This window comes from Microcaecilia unicolor, chromosome 1, assembly GCF_901765095.1.
Source record: "Microcaecilia unicolor chromosome 1, aMicUni1.1, whole genome shotgun sequence".
Classification (NCBI taxonomy): domain Eukaryota; kingdom Metazoa; phylum Chordata; class Amphibia; order Gymnophiona; family Siphonopidae; genus Microcaecilia; species Microcaecilia unicolor.
The window spans coordinates 491,248,473-491,267,003 of NC_044031.1; the positions used below are offsets into that span (position 1 = coordinate 491,248,473).

General features: G+C 49.2%; 1 protein-coding gene across 4 annotated transcripts in view; it reads right to left on the reverse strand.

Annotated features, from left to right (window-relative positions):
* The window catches only part of RB1CC1 (RB1 inducible coiled-coil 1), a 387,073-nt gene that overhangs the window by 288,785 nt on the left and 79,757 nt on the right, over positions 1-18,531 (reverse strand). For all 4 annotated transcript variants that reach the window (XM_030214384.1, XM_030214360.1, XM_030214376.1 and 1 more), the window contains exon 5: positions 16,787-16,957. In XM_030214384.1, the coding sequence (XP_030070244.1) occupies positions 16,787-16,957 (171 nt within the window). The remainder of the gene's footprint in view (positions 1-16,786; positions 16,958-18,531) is intronic.

Sequence of the window (18,531 nt, forward strand, 5' to 3'; positions counted from 1 at the left end):
TCGAACGACTAAAGGCTCTCCAGAGATGGCTTTACCTTCCACACGATAATGGTAAGCACTAATCGCACTAAGGTGATTCCTTACTGAGTTGGTCTTGAGGCCAGACTCTGATAAGTGCAGAAGGTATTCAAGCAGGTTCTGTGCAGGGCAAGAACGAGGTTCTAGGGCCTTGCTCTCACACCAAACGACAAACCTCCTCCACTTGAAAAAGTAACTCTTTTTAGTGGAATCCTTCCTAGAGGCAAGCAAGACCCGGGAGACACCCTCAGACAGACCCAACGCAGCGAAGTCTACGCCCTCAACATCCAGGCCGTGAGAGCCAGGGATTGAAGGTTGGGGTGCAACAACGCTCCGTCGTTCTGCGAAATGAGAGTCGGAAAACACTCCAATCTCCATGGTTCTTCGGAGGACAACTCCAGAAGAAGAGGGAACCAGATCTGACGGGGCCAAAAGGGCGCTATCAGAATCATGGTGCCGCGGTCTTGCTTGAGCTTCAGTAAGGTCTTCCCCACCAAAGGTATGGGAGGATAAGCATACAGGAGGCCGGTCCCCCAATGAAGGAGAAAGGCATCTGACGCTAGCCTGCCGTGTGTCTGAAGTCTGGAACAGAACAGAGGCAGCTTGTGGTTGGTCTGAGAGGCGAAAAGATCCACCGAGGGGGTGCCCCACTCTCGGAAGATCTTGCGTACCACTCTGGAATGGAGCGACCACTCGTGCGGTTGCATGACTCTGCTCAGTCTGTCGGCCAGACTGTTGTTTACGCCTGCCAGGTACGTGGCTTGGAGAAGCATGCCGAACCGACATGCCCAACGCCACATACCGACGGCTTCCTGACACAGGGGGCGAGATCCGGTGCCCCCCTGCTTGTTGACGTAATACATTGCAACCTGATTGTCTGTCCGAATTTGGATAATTTGGCAGGACAGCCGATCTCTGAAAGCCTTCAGTGCGTTCCAGATCGCTCGGAGCTCCAGGAGGTTGATCTGCAGATCCTTTTCCTGGAGGGACCACAGACCCTGGGTGTGAAGCCCATCGACATGGGCTCCCCACCCCAGGCGAGATGCATCCGTCGTCAGCACTTTCGTGGGCTGCGGAATTTGGAATGGACGTCCCAGGGTCAAATTGGTCCGTATGGTCCACCAGAGCAGTGAAGTGCGGCAACTGGTGGAGAGGCGGATGACATCCTCTAGATTCCCGGTGGCTTGGAACCACTGGGAAGCTAGGGTCCATTGAGCAGATCTCATGTGAAGACGAGCCATGGGAGTCACATGAACTGTGGAGGCCATATGACCCAGAAGTCTCAACATCTGCCGAGCTGTGATCTGCTGAAACGCTCTGGTCTGCGAAGCCAGGGCCAAGAGATTGGTGGCCCTCGCTTCGGGAAGGTAGGCCTGAGCCGTCTGGGAATTCAGCAGCGCTCCTATGAATTCCAGAGACTGAGTTGGCTGGAGATGGGACTTTGGGTAATTTATCACAAACCCCAGCAGCTCCAGAAGTTGAATAGTGCACTGCATGGACCGGAGGGCTCCTGCCTCCGAGGTGTTCTTGACCAGCCAATCGTCGAGATATGGGAACACGTGCACTCCCAGCTTGCGTAGGTAGGCCGCTACCACCACGAGGCACTTTGTAAACACTCGTGGGGCAGAGGCGAGCCCAAAGGGCAGCACACAATACTGAAAGTGCCGTGCGCCCAGGCGGAATCTGAGATACTGTCTGTGAGCTGGCAGTATCGGGATGTGAGTGTATGCGTCCTTTAAATCCAGGGAACATAGCCAATCGTTTTTCTGAATCATTGGCAGAAGGGTGCCCAAGGAAAGCATCCTGAACTTTTCTTTGACCAGGAATTTGTTCAGGCCTCTCAGGTCTAGGATGGGACGCATCCCCCCTGTTTTCTTTTCCACAAGGAAGTACCTGGAATAGAATCCCTGCCCTTCCTGCCCGGGTGGTACGGGCTCGACCGCATTGGCGCTGAGAAGGGCGGAGAGTTCCTCTGCAAGTACCTGCTTGTGATGGGAGCTGAAAGACTGAGCTCCCGGAGGACAATTTGGAGGCAGGGAGGCCAAATTCAGGGCGTATCCGTACCGCACTATTTGGAGAACCCACTGGTCGGAGGTTATGAGAGGCCACCTTTGGTGAAAGAATTTTAACCTCCCTCCGACCGGCAGGTCGTCCGGTACGGACACTTGTAGGGCGGCTATGTTCCCATGGATCCAGTCAAAAGCCCGTCCCCGGCTTTTGCTGTGGAGGCGCAGGGGGCTGCTTAGGCGCACGCTGTTGACGGGAACGAGCGCGCTGGGGCTGTCCCTGTGCCTGACGAGGCCTTCGGGCCGGCTGGTTGTACCTACGCTTCGCAAAAGAATAGGGTGCAGCCTGCCGAGCCCGGGAAAAACGCCCGCCCGCGGGGGCGGGTGCTGAAGGCGCCCGGTGGGAGAGCTTGTCGAGAGCGGTTTCCCGCTGATGCAGTTGGTCAACCATCTGCTCGACCTTCTCGCCAAAAATATTATCCCCCCGGCAAGGGACGTCAGCCAGTCTCTGCTGGGTGCGGTTGTCCAGGTCAGAGGCACGCAGCCATGAGAGCCTGCGCATCACTATACCTTGGGCCGCAGCACGAGATGCCACGTCACAGGTGTCAAAAATCCCCCTGGACAGGAACTTTCTGCACGCCTTCAGCTGCCTGACCACCTCCTGATAAGGCCTGGACTGCTCCGGCGGGAGCTTATCGACCAGGTCCGCCAGCTGTTGCACATTGGTCCGCATGTGGATGCTCATATAGAGCAGGTAAGATTGGATGCGGGTCACGAGCATGGAGGATTGGTAGGCCTTCCTCCCAAATGAGTCCAGAGTGCGAGACTCCCGCCCCGGGGGCGCCGAGGCGGTATCCCTCGAACTCCGTGCCCTCTTGAGAGCAGAATCCACGACCGCTGAGTCATGGGGCAACTGGGGCCGCATGAGCTCTGGGTCAGAGTGGATCCTGTACTGGGACTCTGCTTTCTTGGGAATGGTGGGGTTAGTTAGTGGTCGCACCCAGTTCCGAAGCAGCGTCTCCTTCAGGACATTGTGCAGCGGTACCGTGGAGGACTCTCTAGGTGGTGATGGATAGTCGAGGACCTCGAGCATCTCGGCCCTCGGCTCTTCCACAGAGACCACGGGGAAGGGAATGCTTATAGACATATCCCGCACAAAAGAGGCAAAGGAGAGACTCTCAGGAGGTGAGAGCTTCCTCTCCGGTGAAGGCGTGGGGTCCGAGGGAAGGCCCGTAGACTCCTCTGAGGAGAAATATCTAGGGTCCTCCTCTTCCCCCCACGAGTCCTCATCCTCGGTATCGGACATTAGCTCATGTAGCTGAGTCCTGTACCGGGCCCGGCTCGACGTCGAGGCACCGAGGTCTCGGTGTCGTCGAGCGGTGGACTCCCGCGCCGGCGGGGACGGAGCTCCCTCCATCGACGTCGACGGGGACTCCACCTGCGTGGCGGTCGAGACCGGCACCGCAAGCGGCGGCGGTGTCGACAGCCCCGGCGCCGGGCTAGAGCTCGCCGGCGCCACAGTCATCGGCGCCGAGGGCGCAAGCACCCCCGGCGCCGGCACAGCCTGGCGCATCAGCCCTTCCAGGATCCCCGGAAGGATGGCTCTGAGGCACTCGTCCAGGCCCGCTGCCGGGAAAGGCGGTGGGGCCGGTAAGGGTGTCGGTGCCAGAAGCTGCTGGGGGCCAGGAGACGGCACCGAGGTGCCGGAACCCCGACGCGTCGGTACCTCCACCACCGACGGAGATCTCTCCTCTCTGCGATGACGCTTCGGCGTCGACTCCTCTTCAGGGTGCACCGAGGGCTCCCGGTGACGGCGCTTCTTATCTTTTTTCCGGTGCACGTCACCGGCGCCGGAGGGCATGGAGGAGGAGGAGGTCGATCCCCCTCGGTCTCGAGGTACCGGGTCCGACAGGGTTCGGTCCCGTGGCTCACGAGCTGAGGGAGTGACCGGGGCCAACTGCCCACGCGGCCTCTCAACCCCACTCTCACCGGCGGACCGGCGGACCGACGGGACCTGTTCTCCTGGGGTCGCTGCCATCGGTGCCGATGTCTCGGGCATCGATACCGGTACCGAAGAACCGGCCTTCGATACCGATGCCGTCGAGGTCGACGTCGAGGGGCCGGCGCAAGTTCCAAAAAGACGGTCCCGCAGAACTTGCCTCGCAACCTGAGTCCGTTTCCGGAGACCGAGACACAAAGCGCACGACTTGAGATTGTGCTCCGGCCCGAGGCACTGGAGGCACCAAGCGTGGGTGTCGGTCTGCGAGATCGGCCGGCCGCAGCGACCACACTTTTTAAATCCACTCGGGACCTTCGAGGACATCGACGGAAAAATCGCGTCGGCGAAGTCAAAGTCGACAATGGTGGCTAAAATCACACCACGAAAAAATCAACCGACCGAGCGGCCACTAGGCCGCAACGTGGCGTCCCCGCTAGTAAGCGAGGGAAAAGGGGAGCGCGTGCTCCACACGCGCGAAAAATTTCTTTTTTTTTTTTTTTTTTTTTTTAAAACAATACAAACAAGATGAGAGGAAACCGAACGGGAATCCAAGCGACGATCCGCGTAAACGCGGTCGAAAATCCGGCGGCTGAACAGAGAGAGGCAATTGCACAACTCTCTCAGTCGCGGAAAAAAAGTAACTGGCGGGAGCGGTCGCGCACGGGCGGGAAGGTGGCCGCGCATGCGCGGTGGGCGTGGCCTGCGTGCCGACCGTCCCGCGAAGCTTCTTCCGGTTGGTGGGGGCTGCCGCGGACGTCAACCCAGTCGTGAGAACAAGCAGCCTGCTTGTCCTCGGAGAACAAAAAGTACTTCAGGTGGCAGGAATGTAGTGGCTCAAAAGGAGATTTCATCAGCTGGCTGATGACGATGTTGAGATCCCATGACACTGGCGGAGGTTTGACAGGGGGCTCTGACAAAAGTAAACCTCTCATGAAGCGAACTAGAAGCTGTCCAAAGATGGGCTTACCTTCTACACACTGATGATAAGCAAATTGCACAAAGGTGAACCCTTACAGAGTTGGTCTTGAGACCAGACTCTGACAAGTGTAGAATGTATTCAAGCAGGGTCCGTGTAGGGCAAGTAAGGGGATCTACAGCCTTGCTCTCAAACCAGATGGCAAACCTTCTCCCTTTAAAAGAGTAACACCTCTTAGTGGAATCTTTCCTGGAAGCCAGCAAGACTCGGGAGACACCCTCTGAAAGACACAAGGAAGTGAATTCTAGGCTCTCAACATCCAAGCCATGAGAGCCAGAGACTTGAGGTTGGGATGTAGAAGCAACACTTCATTCTGTGTGATAAGGGTCAGAAAACACTCCAATCTCCGTGGTTCTTCAGAGGATAATTCCAGAAGAAGAGGGAACCATTTCTGGAACCATATCTGCTGCGGCCAGTACGGCATGATCAGATTCATGGTTCCATGGTATTACTTGAGTTTCAAGAAAGTTTTTCCCACTAGAGGTATCGGAGGATACGCATACAGAAGACCTGTCCCTCAAATGAAGAGGAAGGCATCTGACGCTAGTCTTTCGTGGGCCTGAAACATGGAGCAGAACTGATGGACCTTGTGGTTGATCTGAGTGGCAAAACAATCCACCAAGAGGGTGCCCCATGCTCAGAATATCTTGTGGGCTATACCCATACTGAGAGACTACTCGTGCTGTTGCATTATACTGCTCAGTCCTCGATGACTATTGAGAATGGACTTAATCATCAACATCAGTGCTTTTATGATATATGCAAGTTGAATGCCATGGCACCCGGTCAAATTTGACATTTGGTTATCATTACAATTGTGTAAAGACACAACGGATTGATACCTGATAGTGACCCATTTGATGTATTTTCGAGTGGTGGAGGATTTCTTGGACCTTTAATGGCTACACCGTGTTTTTTTTAATGTGTAGTAGTACAGCGGTTTTTGAATCATCTGTTGGAGGACTATCAAGATAAGTACCAAGATTTTTATTCTCCATTGAGTGGACTGGTGTGGGATGTCTTTTTTGTAAAGGGTAACGTGTATTGATTAGTGTGGGTAACAGCACTAATTGTAAAGGGTTTTACAAGATTTTATTGAAATATCTGTAATATGGAATAAAGATTTTATTATATGTTAAAGTTGTGGTAATAGAGTGGTGGATGCAAATTGAACAACTATATTGAAATTGATTTACCCATTTAGTTATATAGTACACCACCAGGTACAACACTCCTGGGCAAAGATAAGTAAGTCATCTTCACAATAGGTGGCACATTATCATCTGAGTACATCAGGATTTCTTTCAGATATCTCTTAACCATATCCACTGATGATATCAGTGGCGACCTGGGAAAGTTCAAAAACTGAAGATTGCTCCTTTCACTCTGATTTTCTATTCTTCTCAACAAGAGATTGATCTCTTTAATTTGTTGTACAATCATATTTTTCACTTCAAGCAACTGAATTTCCAACTGGTGAACACGGGTTAGCTGCTGAGCTTGTGCTGAAGTCTGAGCCGTTCACTAAGCACTTAATAAATCAAATTTAGCGGAAAAATGTGATACAGATACTTGCACTGTTAGAAACATAGAAACACTAGCCGTTCAGCCCGTAACAAAGGGCTAGTATGGGGGGGGGGGGGGGGGGGTGAAAGGGCCCCCACCCCGCCGCTGAGTTCGCTGCTGCCGCTCCCCCTCCGAGTTCGCCCCCCCCCACCTTCCACCTGGTCGGGCCCTCGCTCCGCTATTGAAACAGCGAGGGCACGCAGCACACAGCTCTGCTGAGCTGCCGTGGCCTTCCTTCTTCTCTGCCTGTGTCCCGCCCTCGTGTGACGTAACGTCGTCGAGGGCAGGACACAGGCAGAGAAGAAGAAGGAAGGCCGACGGCAGCTCAGCAGAGCTGTGTGCTGCGTGCCCTCGCTGTTTCAATAGCGGAGCGAGGGCCCGACTGGGTGGAAGGTGGGTGGCGGCGGCGACTCCGGATGGGGGAGCATTAGCGACGGCGGTGTCCCTCACAAATGCGCAATAGAGACCCTCTCTGTTCCGCCCTCGTCATCATGTATTGACACGGGGATGGGGTAGAGAGTGAGTACGACACTCGCCATTTATATATATTGATGATGGCAGATAAAGGCCAGATGGCCCATCCAGTCTGCCCATACTCTGTAACCCCTAACTCTTCCTTTTCCTAAGCGATCCCACATGCTTATCCCATGCCTTGTTAATTCTGACACAGTCCTTGACTCAACAACTTCCACCGGGAGGCCATTCCATGCTTCCACCACCCTTTCTATGAAATAACACTTTCTTAGATTACTCCTAAGCTTACTCCCTCTTAACTTCACTGTATGCTCCCTCATTCCAGAGCTTTCCTTCAGTTGAAAAAAGCTCACTTCCTGTACATTAATGCCCTTGAGATATTTAAACATCTCTATCATATCTCCTCTCTCCCTCCTTTCTTCCAGCGTACACATGTTGAGGTTCATAAGCCTGTCCCTATATTTTTTTGTGTTCAAGACTGCTTACTAATGTTGTAGCCGCCTTCTGGACTGACTCCATCCTGTTTATATCTTTTCGTAGGTGCGGTCTCCAGGACTGCACACAGTACTCTAAAAGGGGCCTCACCAGAGACTTATACAATGGCACTATCACCTCCTTTTTCCTGCTGGTCATGCGTCTCTTTATGCACCCAAGAATCCTTATGGCTTTGACCATCGCTTTTTCTATCTGTTTGGAAGCTTTAAGTTCATCAGACACAATCATCCCCAAATTCCGCTCTTCCTTCATACACTGAAGCACTTCACTCCCTACACTGTACCGTTCCCTCAGATTCTTGTGACCAAGTGCGTGACCCTGCATTTTTTAGCATTAAATCTTAGTTGCCAAATATTGATCCATTCCTCCAACTTCGCTAGGTTCTTCCTCATGTCATTCACACCCTCCAGACTGTCCACCCTGCTGCAGAGTTTGGTATCATCCACAAAGAGACAGACCTTACCAGAGAGCCCTTCCGCAATATCGCTTACAAAGACATTAAAAACAGCCGGCCCTATAAATGAGAACAGAAGCAGCTTACAGGACAGACAGGAGACGCAGGACCCAGAGAGACAAAAGAGACGAGAGCCAAGACACAGAGAGACAAGACACAGAGAGCTGAAGAGAAGGAGAGGGCTAGCGCTGATGTTCTACTTTGCTGGAAAATAAAGAAGACTTCTCTCTCATTCTGGTGTGTGGTGTTTGACTCCTGAAGTACCACAGATTCTGCTAAAAATAGTGGTAATTCCTGCATCAGCCCAAGGACCAATCCCTGTGGTACTCCACTGACAACATCCCTTTCTTCAGAGCAAGCTCCATTTACCACTATCCTCCATCTCCTTCCATTCAACCAATTTTTAACCCAATCAGTTACTCTAGGTCCCATACCGAGGGCACTCAATTTGTTTATCAGTCGCCTATGCAGAACCATGTCAAAGGCTTTGCTGAAATCCAAGTATACCACACCAGGCGCCCCTCCCACGTCCAGCTTCCCAAACTGAGTAGAATGTGACTGATGCTGGTTTACTAGTCAAACACTCCAACTCCATGGAAGGCTGAAGATTTAATACTTATGGGTACCTTCTCTCGGACTCATCACCTCTGAAGGTCCTTCTCCCCTCAGGAAGGGACCTGCCAGTGGGGTCCCATCCAAAGACAATGACCCGGCAGACTTCTCCAGTGTCTGGTGCTCCTCCAGCCTTACCACAGCAGCACTTCCGGGTTGAGGCGGCACAGCGTGCTGTACAGGGCTCAATGAAGCCCCTTCCAAACTATGCCCCAGAGAACTCTCAGGGCCATCCAAAGCCGTCAAATCCACCAAAGCGGGGCGAATGGTCTTGAAGCCCATCGACTGGACCCATCCTAGAGAGCTCGCCAGAACCAGAGGGGCAAGTTCGCAGCTTAGCTTTCCTTTTCCTCATTACAGCATCAAGTCAGAAAGGCTCCCCGCAAGCAAACGCATCAGACGTCCTCTCAAGGCGTCATCTTGGTCCTGGTAGTGCCTTATGTTTATTTGAGACAAGACTTCTACTAATGAGCGTTTAAAAAAAAAAAAAAAGCAAAGCAAGTGAGAAAGCACCACATATGGTGCAGGCCTACTAAAGGTTTCTTAAAGTGATAGGTATGCTGCGTAGCTTCAGACGTCATCCCACATGTGAGAAACTAAGTCCTGTTTGTCCTTAGAGAATTTCAGGTCCATCAATGGTGATCATAACATAGCATATGGTAGAATCTCAATGCTAAAAGTTAAATATTAATGCTCTCAGTGGGCAATAATCTAACTGGACAATTTTGAGAACCCACCAGTCTGAAGTTAAAATAGGCCACCTTGTCTCGTAAAAATTCAGTCTTGTCCTACTGGAAGGTTCTCCAAAATTGAAGCTATGCTCTCTTTGAGCCAGTCAAAAGTTCATTCCTTGCTTTGACTGGGGAGCCATCTAGGACTTTTGGGCCCTCTGCTGTCTTGGATGGGCGAGACATCCCTGGGTTGATTGGTGAGTGGAGAGGAAGGAAAGAGGAGGATACCTATACCTTTAAGAGTAAATAGGTCCTCTGTTGCCCTCCACTAAAATACCTCCTGGATTTGGAGGCTAAAGTTGGAGTGGGCCAGGAGAGTGACTTCATAGCATCTAAGTGCTTATTCATGAAGTCAATAAACTCCTGTACCTCATCTCCCAAAAGAATTTTTTGGCATGAAGCCAGGCAAGTCTGTGCATCCCAATCCCTATAGCAGAGGAACTGGATACTGTATCGGAAGCATCATAATACTGCCCAGATCAAATACTTTTCACATTCCTGCTCTTTGGCTTCTAGCTGATGGAGCTCCTCACTTTTCTCTTGTGGAAAGTGTCTAAAAACTCCACCACGCTGCACACTATGTTCCACAAACAAATGCTCATTATGAGCTGATAACAAGTACGCTGAAAGCTAGTACAGTGTTCTGAAACACCTTCTTGACAAAAGAATCCAAGGTCCTAGCCTCTCCTCCCGGGGTCACCAAGGAGTGAGACTTAATACTCCAGGCCCTTTTGAGAGCAGAATCAACCACCATGGAACAGTGAAGAAGTTGGAGATTCTCAAATCCTCAAGCTTTTTGAACTCTGTACACAAAGTAGACCTTCTTGTTCACCTACTGCACTGTGGCAGCGTGGCTTGCAGCTGGCTGCAGGACCTCACAGAAATGTGGCAGATTCCCATATAGGTGGCAGACTCACACAGTCAGTACTCTTCACTGGGCTGGCTCCTAGCCAAGTCCAAACACCTGGCAACTAATGCCACCTCAGGTTTCCTACCTGGAAATCTACTGTCCATGTATCATTAACTCCTGGAGGCTGACTTGACTGCTTACAATTTCTCACCCCAGGGAAACACTTAGCTCTGGCTACTTCTCTTCCATGGCACTTCCCTCAGGTACTGTAGCCTCAGTTGTCACTCCTTTACAGACCTCTTGATTCAGGGCCTCTTTCCTGGAAACCTCTTGACTCGGGGTCTCTCTGATCAGTTCTACCTCAGGGCATTCCACCTCCCTTCATGAGCCCCACCCCTCTGACTCAGCAGGTGTAACTCTACCTACCCTAAGGTGGCTCAATCTCAGTGAGAGGGAGTGATCCTATAGGAAGCTGTCCCCTCCGCAGGTCCGGTATTTTGTCGCCCCCCCCCCCCCCCCCGCGTCTCTCTACCTTACAGCCACGAGGAAGATCCCTACAGGACTACTCCGGAACCTTCCCTCTCCGCAAAACAGGAAGTTGCATCAGAAGGCGGGAGCCAGCAAACGGAAAGCCCAAGAGCAGGCCTGTAGTGATCCTCCTTCTGGTTCAAGGTAGAGAAGCGCAGCGGGGAGGGGGAGGAAGGAAGAAAGACACTGGGATGCCAGACCCGCGGTAATCGTGTTTCTTTTATCTTTACAGTGGGAATAAGGCTTTTTACCACTCTAGCGGGATGGTAAAAAGTTTTGCTCCCACACCCGCGGTCAATGCAGTAATTTGTTTAGTCCCCATCCCCTTGTCATTCTCCAATACAAACTTGCCAGCACCATTAGCTAGCAAACAAGACTACCAGTTATTACTAAAACCCTATTTTCATCTGCAACTTAATACTTCTCCCCATTACCCCTCCTTGGGACAGTGTGCTTTCTCTGAGCTGCTGGGGATTTAAAATACAAAAGGATTCTCTAAAGCAAATTGAATTATCAAATAATAAAAATCCCACCTTGCACTTTGCCCTCCTCATAATTCCTCTTTGTTTCCGAGTATGAGGCTCAGAGCTGCTATTTGCTCTCTTAGCCCACTGATATAGTACTTCCCTAGCTGGCAATAGTTTCCAGTTCCACCCTTCTCCTCAGTTGCTAGGGTAACTGATGATGCTTCTGGCTCACCAAAGTTGCCATGTCCATGAGAAAACTGAGGAATTGGGTGGTTTTCACTGCTACGACCCGCGAGTTGGGTTTTTTCACCTCGCCACCCTATTGGTCAAATTTGACCAATAGGAGGGTGAGAGAGGAAGGATCCAGCCCATTTTAAATGCTGAGCCCCCCCCCCCACACACACACACACACACACACACACACACCTCAGCTCATCGTAGCCTCATGGGACGTGGGTATGAGCTGCCGCTTGAGCTGAGAACTGTGTGTGAACAACTGCTTGCCTGGGTTGGGTCGGGTCGCAGCCGGAGGAGAGCAAGAGAGAGGAGAGGAAACTGAGGGGAAGACAGAGTCCAGAGATGATACAGAAGACCATCACCAGACAGGCCAGGCGGGAGTCTGCCGTGCCTGGTTGGCAGACAGAACCGCCAGTGAACAGAGAGAGAGGACGACGACTCTGGAGGCAGACAGAGACACTCTGGCAGCAGAGCAGAGCAGTGCCACTATGAAGTGAGTAGCTAGCAGCAGCAGGAGCCAGAGGGAGCCCTGACTGGAGAAGCAGGGAAGTAGGGACCGAGGGAGCCACCGGTCTGGAGCAGAGGGGAGCCGGGCAGTGGAAGAACTTGCTAGCCTGTGGAGAGAGGGAGGGGGCTGCCTGCAAGTAAAAAAAAAAATTGCTTGCTGTGGAGGGAGGGAGCCAAACAAGGAAGTTAGATTGACAACAGGAGACAGCGTGACATAAAAAAGCTGAGGTTCTCCGCACAGCTGCCGCCTTCTCTGCTTAACCAAAACAAAGCAAGCAAATCTATGAGCTACTCTATCCACACTGTTCTTTATTATTGGCAGCATTTTTATTTGATCTCGCTTATATTTTCAAACATACTGGCATGTGCAGCATACAGATGCACACAGAGGAAGCATTGGTTTTATCGGTTAGAGTAGTAATTGGTTCTAAATTGTAAATCATTTGTGTCATTTGGAGGGGCTGGTTATAGGAACCCCCTGTATTCTTGCAGAGATGCTTTCACCTAGTAAAGGGCCATCAAAACAGACATCATGTTATGAGAATCAGGTGCTTAACAATCAGACTTACTATTTATAAGTACAATTTTTGAAAAAAACATTAATTAGGTTGAACATTTAACATCTTTTTTTCCCTGTGCCTACATCAAAACATAAAAGATGGATTGTGGGAACTTGTTCGTTTTGTTTTGTGGAATACAGTGGCATATTATAAAAATGCACTTCACTTTTTTTATTGTTACTATTTTACAGAGAGATATTGAATAATGAGGGAAAGGCTTTCTTCTTATGTTCGGTGGAAAAAAAAATCTGTTGGTTTAGGCTGCTTACTATGTGAATATTCCATTACTGTTGCATTAGTGCTACCAAGTATTACATATTAAGGGCATTTGCTTTGAACTTTGCTTTAATTCGTTTATCCAGTCCATACATGCATGTGTTTTGCTATTTAAATCCAAAAGTGAATGCTAAGGGTGGTTGCACAATTAGGTATAAACTGTGTTGTTTCTGACTTTACTTGTTTTGGACTGCTACGTGGTTACACAAATTAATTTTAAAGTTTACTTATGAAAAAGAAAAATGAAGATAGTTTGAAAATATTAATATTAATGATTATGATTTTGGTATCAAAACTGTTGGGATGATTTTTTGGGCGACTTTTGGCCACAAATTGGGCTGGTAAATTTTTCGCCATCTGGAAACTCTGTGGCTCACTAGCAGACAGACAAAGAACAAGCTTCCATAAGGCTTTTACTTTCCTTTTGGCTGCTTCCTATTCCCAGGTATCTAGACCTGCTTTGTTTTACCCTTCTGCCAAAAATTAAACCTGCAGTGAATGCAGTGGCTCTCTACAAACCAGACTATGTATGTTTCAGGTGTAAGGGGCTTTGCTGGGGTATCCACCACATACCCCTCTCCTAATGCATTCAGAGAATAGGGAATCTCAGAAAAAACTTTATAACTGGATGTACACTTACATGGAAGGAAGAAAGCTGCTGCAGGTAGATGACCACACTTCTTGTTTCTGTACCTGGGGTACCCTCTCCTGCGGTACCCCAGGTTCAGAATGTTTAATGTGAGCAAGAGCAAAGTGATGCATGTGGGAAAGAGAAACCCGAATTATAGCTATGTCATGCAAGGTTCCACGTTAGGAGTCAAGGACCAAGAAAGAGATCTAGGTGTCGTCATTGATGGTATGTTGAAACCTTCTGCTCAGTGTGCTGCTGCGGCTAAGAAAGCAAATAGAATGTTAGGTATTATTAGGAAAGGAATGGAAAACAAAAATGAGGATGTTACAATGCTTATGTATTGCTCCATGGTGCGACCGCACCTCAAATATTGTGTTCAATTCTGGTCGCTGCATCTCAAAAAAGATATAGTGGAATTAGAAAAGGTGCAGAGAAGGGCAACAAAAATGATAAAGGGGATGGGACGACTTCCCTATGAGGAAAGGCTAAAGCGGCTAGGGCTATTCAGCTTGGAGAAAAGGCGGCTGAGGGGAAATATGATAGAGGTCTATAAAATAATGAGTGGAGTTGAATGGGTAGATGTGAAGCGTCTGTTCACGCTTTCCAAAAATGCTAGGACTAGGGGGGGCATACGATGAAGCTACGGGCAGCGCTTTAGAAATGTTAAGTAGTAGTAGTAATGTAGTAAATTTAAAACGAATCAGAGAAAGTTTTTCTTCACTCAACATGAAATTAAACTCTGGAATTCGTTGCCAGAGAATGTGGTAAAGGTGTTTAGCTTAGCGGAGTTTTAAAAAGGTTTGGACGGCTTCCTAAAGGAAAAGTCCATAGACCACTATTAAATGGACTTGGGGAAAACCCACTATTTCTGGGATAAGCAGTATAAAATGCTTTGTACATTTTTGGGATCTTGTCAGTTATTTGTGACCTGGATTGGCCACTGTTGGAAACAGGATGCTGGGCTCGATGGACCTTTGGTCTTTCCCAGTATGGCAATACTTATGTACTTATGTACCTCCAGCTTCAGTGCTGGCCCATCCTGAGGTCCCCATTACCAACAAAATCATCACAGCAGATCTGTCTCAACAACAAGGGGACTATAATAATCAAGGATCCCTTGTTCTATTTCAAATTTTTAAAGTGTTTGTGATATAAGAGAGGATAGAGGTTTGGAAGCCCTGAACCCCAATGGAGAATAAACACATCTGCAGATAAACTACTTTTGGTCAGTCTCAATGAATAAAAGACTGACATCCTGTAGCTGAGAAAGGATTCAAACTGATCTACCTAAGGTATTGCCCATTAGTAAAGTAACTATTGTGAGCCCACTACAGATCAGGCCCAACTGTGACTTGGTCTGCATGCCAGCTGCAGAGACCTGTATTTGTTATGTATATTGCCTAGTTAGTTAATTGTTTAACAAATAAATGTCCATTTCAAAATCTCTGCGGCTCGGAGCTCAGTGGTACTGTTCAACCTAGGAGATATTTGGCTTGAAGAAGTTGGGAAACACTGACTTAGTATGCTGACACTTATCTACTATAATAAACCTCACCCTCAACGTTCTGAAGACAACGTTCTGAAGTCACTCAGTCACTCACTGAAGGGTTCATGGATTCATGGTGGTGAAGCCACAACACTGACCATGTCTCTCTGCCCCCCCCCTCGCATGACGGACCAATCAGAAAAAACACCCTCAACATTCTGAAACACAAAGGACCATCACAACACCATTCCCAGGCAACACTAGGCAACGTAAGACGGACCAATCAAAGGAAACTACGTGACAATAAGGGAGGAGCATTCCCCAGCAGAATGGCTCATTATCTGTGCAGCACGGAGAGCACAGAACCACCGCTGGAACGAGAGAAGAATATTCCTGCTGTGGGTATGTGCAAAAATAGACCGGGGGAGGGGGGGAGAAATTTTTAAATGCCTAATGCCAGTACTGAAGAGTGCCAGAGGGCCTATAGCACAGACTATATTTGGGATCGCTTGACATGGAGTCAGAGGAGCCGGAAAACAACGTGCCCCTCACCATCTGGGACGTGGGCGAACAGGACAAGCTGCGGCCCAGCTGGAAGGATTACCCGCGACCCAGCCAGCAGCAAACAGCGACCAAGGAAGGGGGAGGAGTACTCCTTCCCTGCCTAGGAATCGCTGGAGACTGGCTGCCAAACTAACGAAACAACCGCACACCGACGCACCACCTCCATCATTCGAAAGGCATCCACTCTTTCTTCAACAGAAATGCAAACTAATAATACAAAACAAACAAAGAATACATGGTTTCTCAGGCGGCTGCAGGTAACTCCACACCCCCTTCCTCTTCCCCTTTTGCCGAAGCGGCCAAAGACGTGCCCAACCATCCCCAGCCTCAGGCAAGCTGTCTGCAGCACATAAATGTTCCAGCATTCCCCTGCAGCCGGCCTGAAATGGACCAAACATACCGGATCACCCCCCGACGGCCCGAGACTGTGCTCTTCTCCCTTCCGCCAACTTAAAACAACCATCCCCATCCTCAGGCAAGCCATCACCCACCTCCAGGATGCCCAGAACCCCAGCCCAATGGAAAAAGATGGCGCTGCTTCCAACAGCACATTTCTCTTCCAGCATTCCCCTACAGCAGCCCTGAAACGGCCAAAAAATACCGACAGACAAAGAACTTGCTCCTCTACCTTCTGCCCATCTAAAACAACACTGCTGCCTCAGCACAACACAAAAAAAAAAAAAAAACATGGAAAAAAAAAACAACACTCAACAAAGGCTGACCCCCCTACAACCACATTTACATTTCACCAACAGAAAGACCCCCCCTCCACAAACCTCCTTGACAGACAAAACCACACACACACAATACAACAGAAACACACCCACAAAGCCACACACCAATCCAACCCACTTTGCCAGCACAGCACAGCACATCCCCCAACCCCCAAGCAAAAAACAAAACAAAACAAAAAAAGACACACATCAACAACCTGCACACACACCGCACCCTCACAAACACAAAATAACTCTGTGACACATACACACACACACAAAAAAAAACCACATGCTAGCGCCCGTTTCATTGGTTTCGGAAACGGGCCTTTTTTTACTAGTTTTTAAATATTCAAGTAGACTAGCACAGCAATCACACTAACAAGAGATTTCTTTAAAAAACAAAACAAAAAACCTACAACCCATTTTACTCTATGCCCAACAACTATCTAAGTTCATCAAGCAATCCTTTGCATTGGCTAAGTGTATTACAGCTGATTCAGTGTATCATGAAGGATTTCAATACAAATGACTCTTTCTGACAAATTATGTTTGATTATTCTCTATAATTTTAAACTACATAACCACATAACTGTAATACAATTGTGCCATCATAGATATTCCACAATTTCTTACCACAGCAAGCTGAGTACGAGATGCTACAGTGTGAAAAACAGCTGGCATCATGAGCGACTCTTCAACTTTTAACTGCATTTCATTTTCTGCTGAAAAAGTTGTTTTGGGAATAACTGGAGGACGTTCACAAAGAATCATCTCTTTGTTGAACAAAAATATTGGATTTGTGTCCTACAAGAAAAAAAAAACAACAAAAGAAAATAGTTAATGTTGGAGGCTGATGAAATACGTTACAATTAAAACATAGCAAACATTAAGTTAGCTGCAAAGGAAACACGCAAAATAAAACTCATATTAAATGTATATAAAGGCACATACAGCAACACAGTAAATGAAGGCAGATAAAAGGCCCATATGGTAAATCTGGTCTGCCCAAAAAGATGGCCAGATTCGTACCTGCCACTCAGCGCAGGTTATACTCTTCTATTCGTGGATAAAGTGTGAAAAATCATTTAACTTTTGCTTTGATCTCACCATTTTACTATATAAAGATTTTCTGAGGCTCATTTTCAAAGCAAATAGACTTCCAAAGTTACATAGATTACCAACAGACTTATTTTCGAAAGAGAAGGGCGCCCCTCTTTCGACACAAATCGGAAGATGGTCGTCCTTCTCACAGGGTGGCCCAAATCGGCATAATCGAAAGCCTATTTTGGGCGTCCTCAACTGCTTTCCATCGTGGGGACGACCAAAGTTCACGGGGGCGTCGGAAACATAGTGAAGGTGGGACTGGGGCATGCTTAACACATGGGCGTCCTCGGTCGATAATGGAAAAAAGAAGGGCGTCCCTGACGAACACTTGGACGACTTTACTTGGTCCATTTTTTTTTTAACGACCAAGCCACAAAAATGTGCCCTAAATGTCCAGATGACCACCAGAGGGAATCGGGGATTACCTCCCCTTACTCCCCCAGTGGTCACTAACCCCATCCCACCCTAAAAAAAAGCGAATGCTACATACCTGTAGAAGGTATTCTCCGAGGACAGCAGGCTGATTGTTCTCACTGATGGGTGACGTCCACGGCAGCCCCTCCAATCGGAAACTTCACTAGCAAAGTCCTTTGCTAGCCCTCGCGCGCCCGCGTGCACCGCGCATGCGCGGCCGTCTTCCCGCCCGAAACCGGCTCGAGCCGGCCAGTCCAGTATGTAGCAAGACAATACACTTCAAGGGAAGACACAACTCCAAAGGGGAGGCGGGCGGGTTGGTGAGAACAATCAGCCTGCTGTCCTCGGAGAATACCTTCTACAGGTATGTAGCATTCGCTTTCTCCGAGGACAAGCAGGCTGCTTGTTCTCACTGATGGGGTATCCCTAGCCCCCAGGCTCACTCAAAACAACAACCATGGTCAATTGGGCCTCGCAACAGCGAGGACATAACAGAGATTGACCTAAAAAATTTACCAACTAACTGGGAGTGTAGCCTGGAACAGAACAAACAGGGCCCTCGGGGGGTGGAGTTGGATCCTAAAGCCCAAACAGGTTCTGAAGAACTGACTGCCCGAACCGACTGTCGCGTCGGGTATCCTGCTGCAGGCAGTAATGGGATGTGAATGTGTGGACAGAAGCCCACGTCGCAGCTTTGCAAATTTCTTCAATGGAGGCTGACTTCAAGTGGGCTACCGACGCAGCCATGGCTCTAACATTATGAGCCGTGACATGACCCTCAAGAGCCAGCCCCGCCTGGGCGTAAGTGAAGGAAATGCAATCTGCTAGCCAATTGGATATGGTGCGTTTCCCTACAGCCA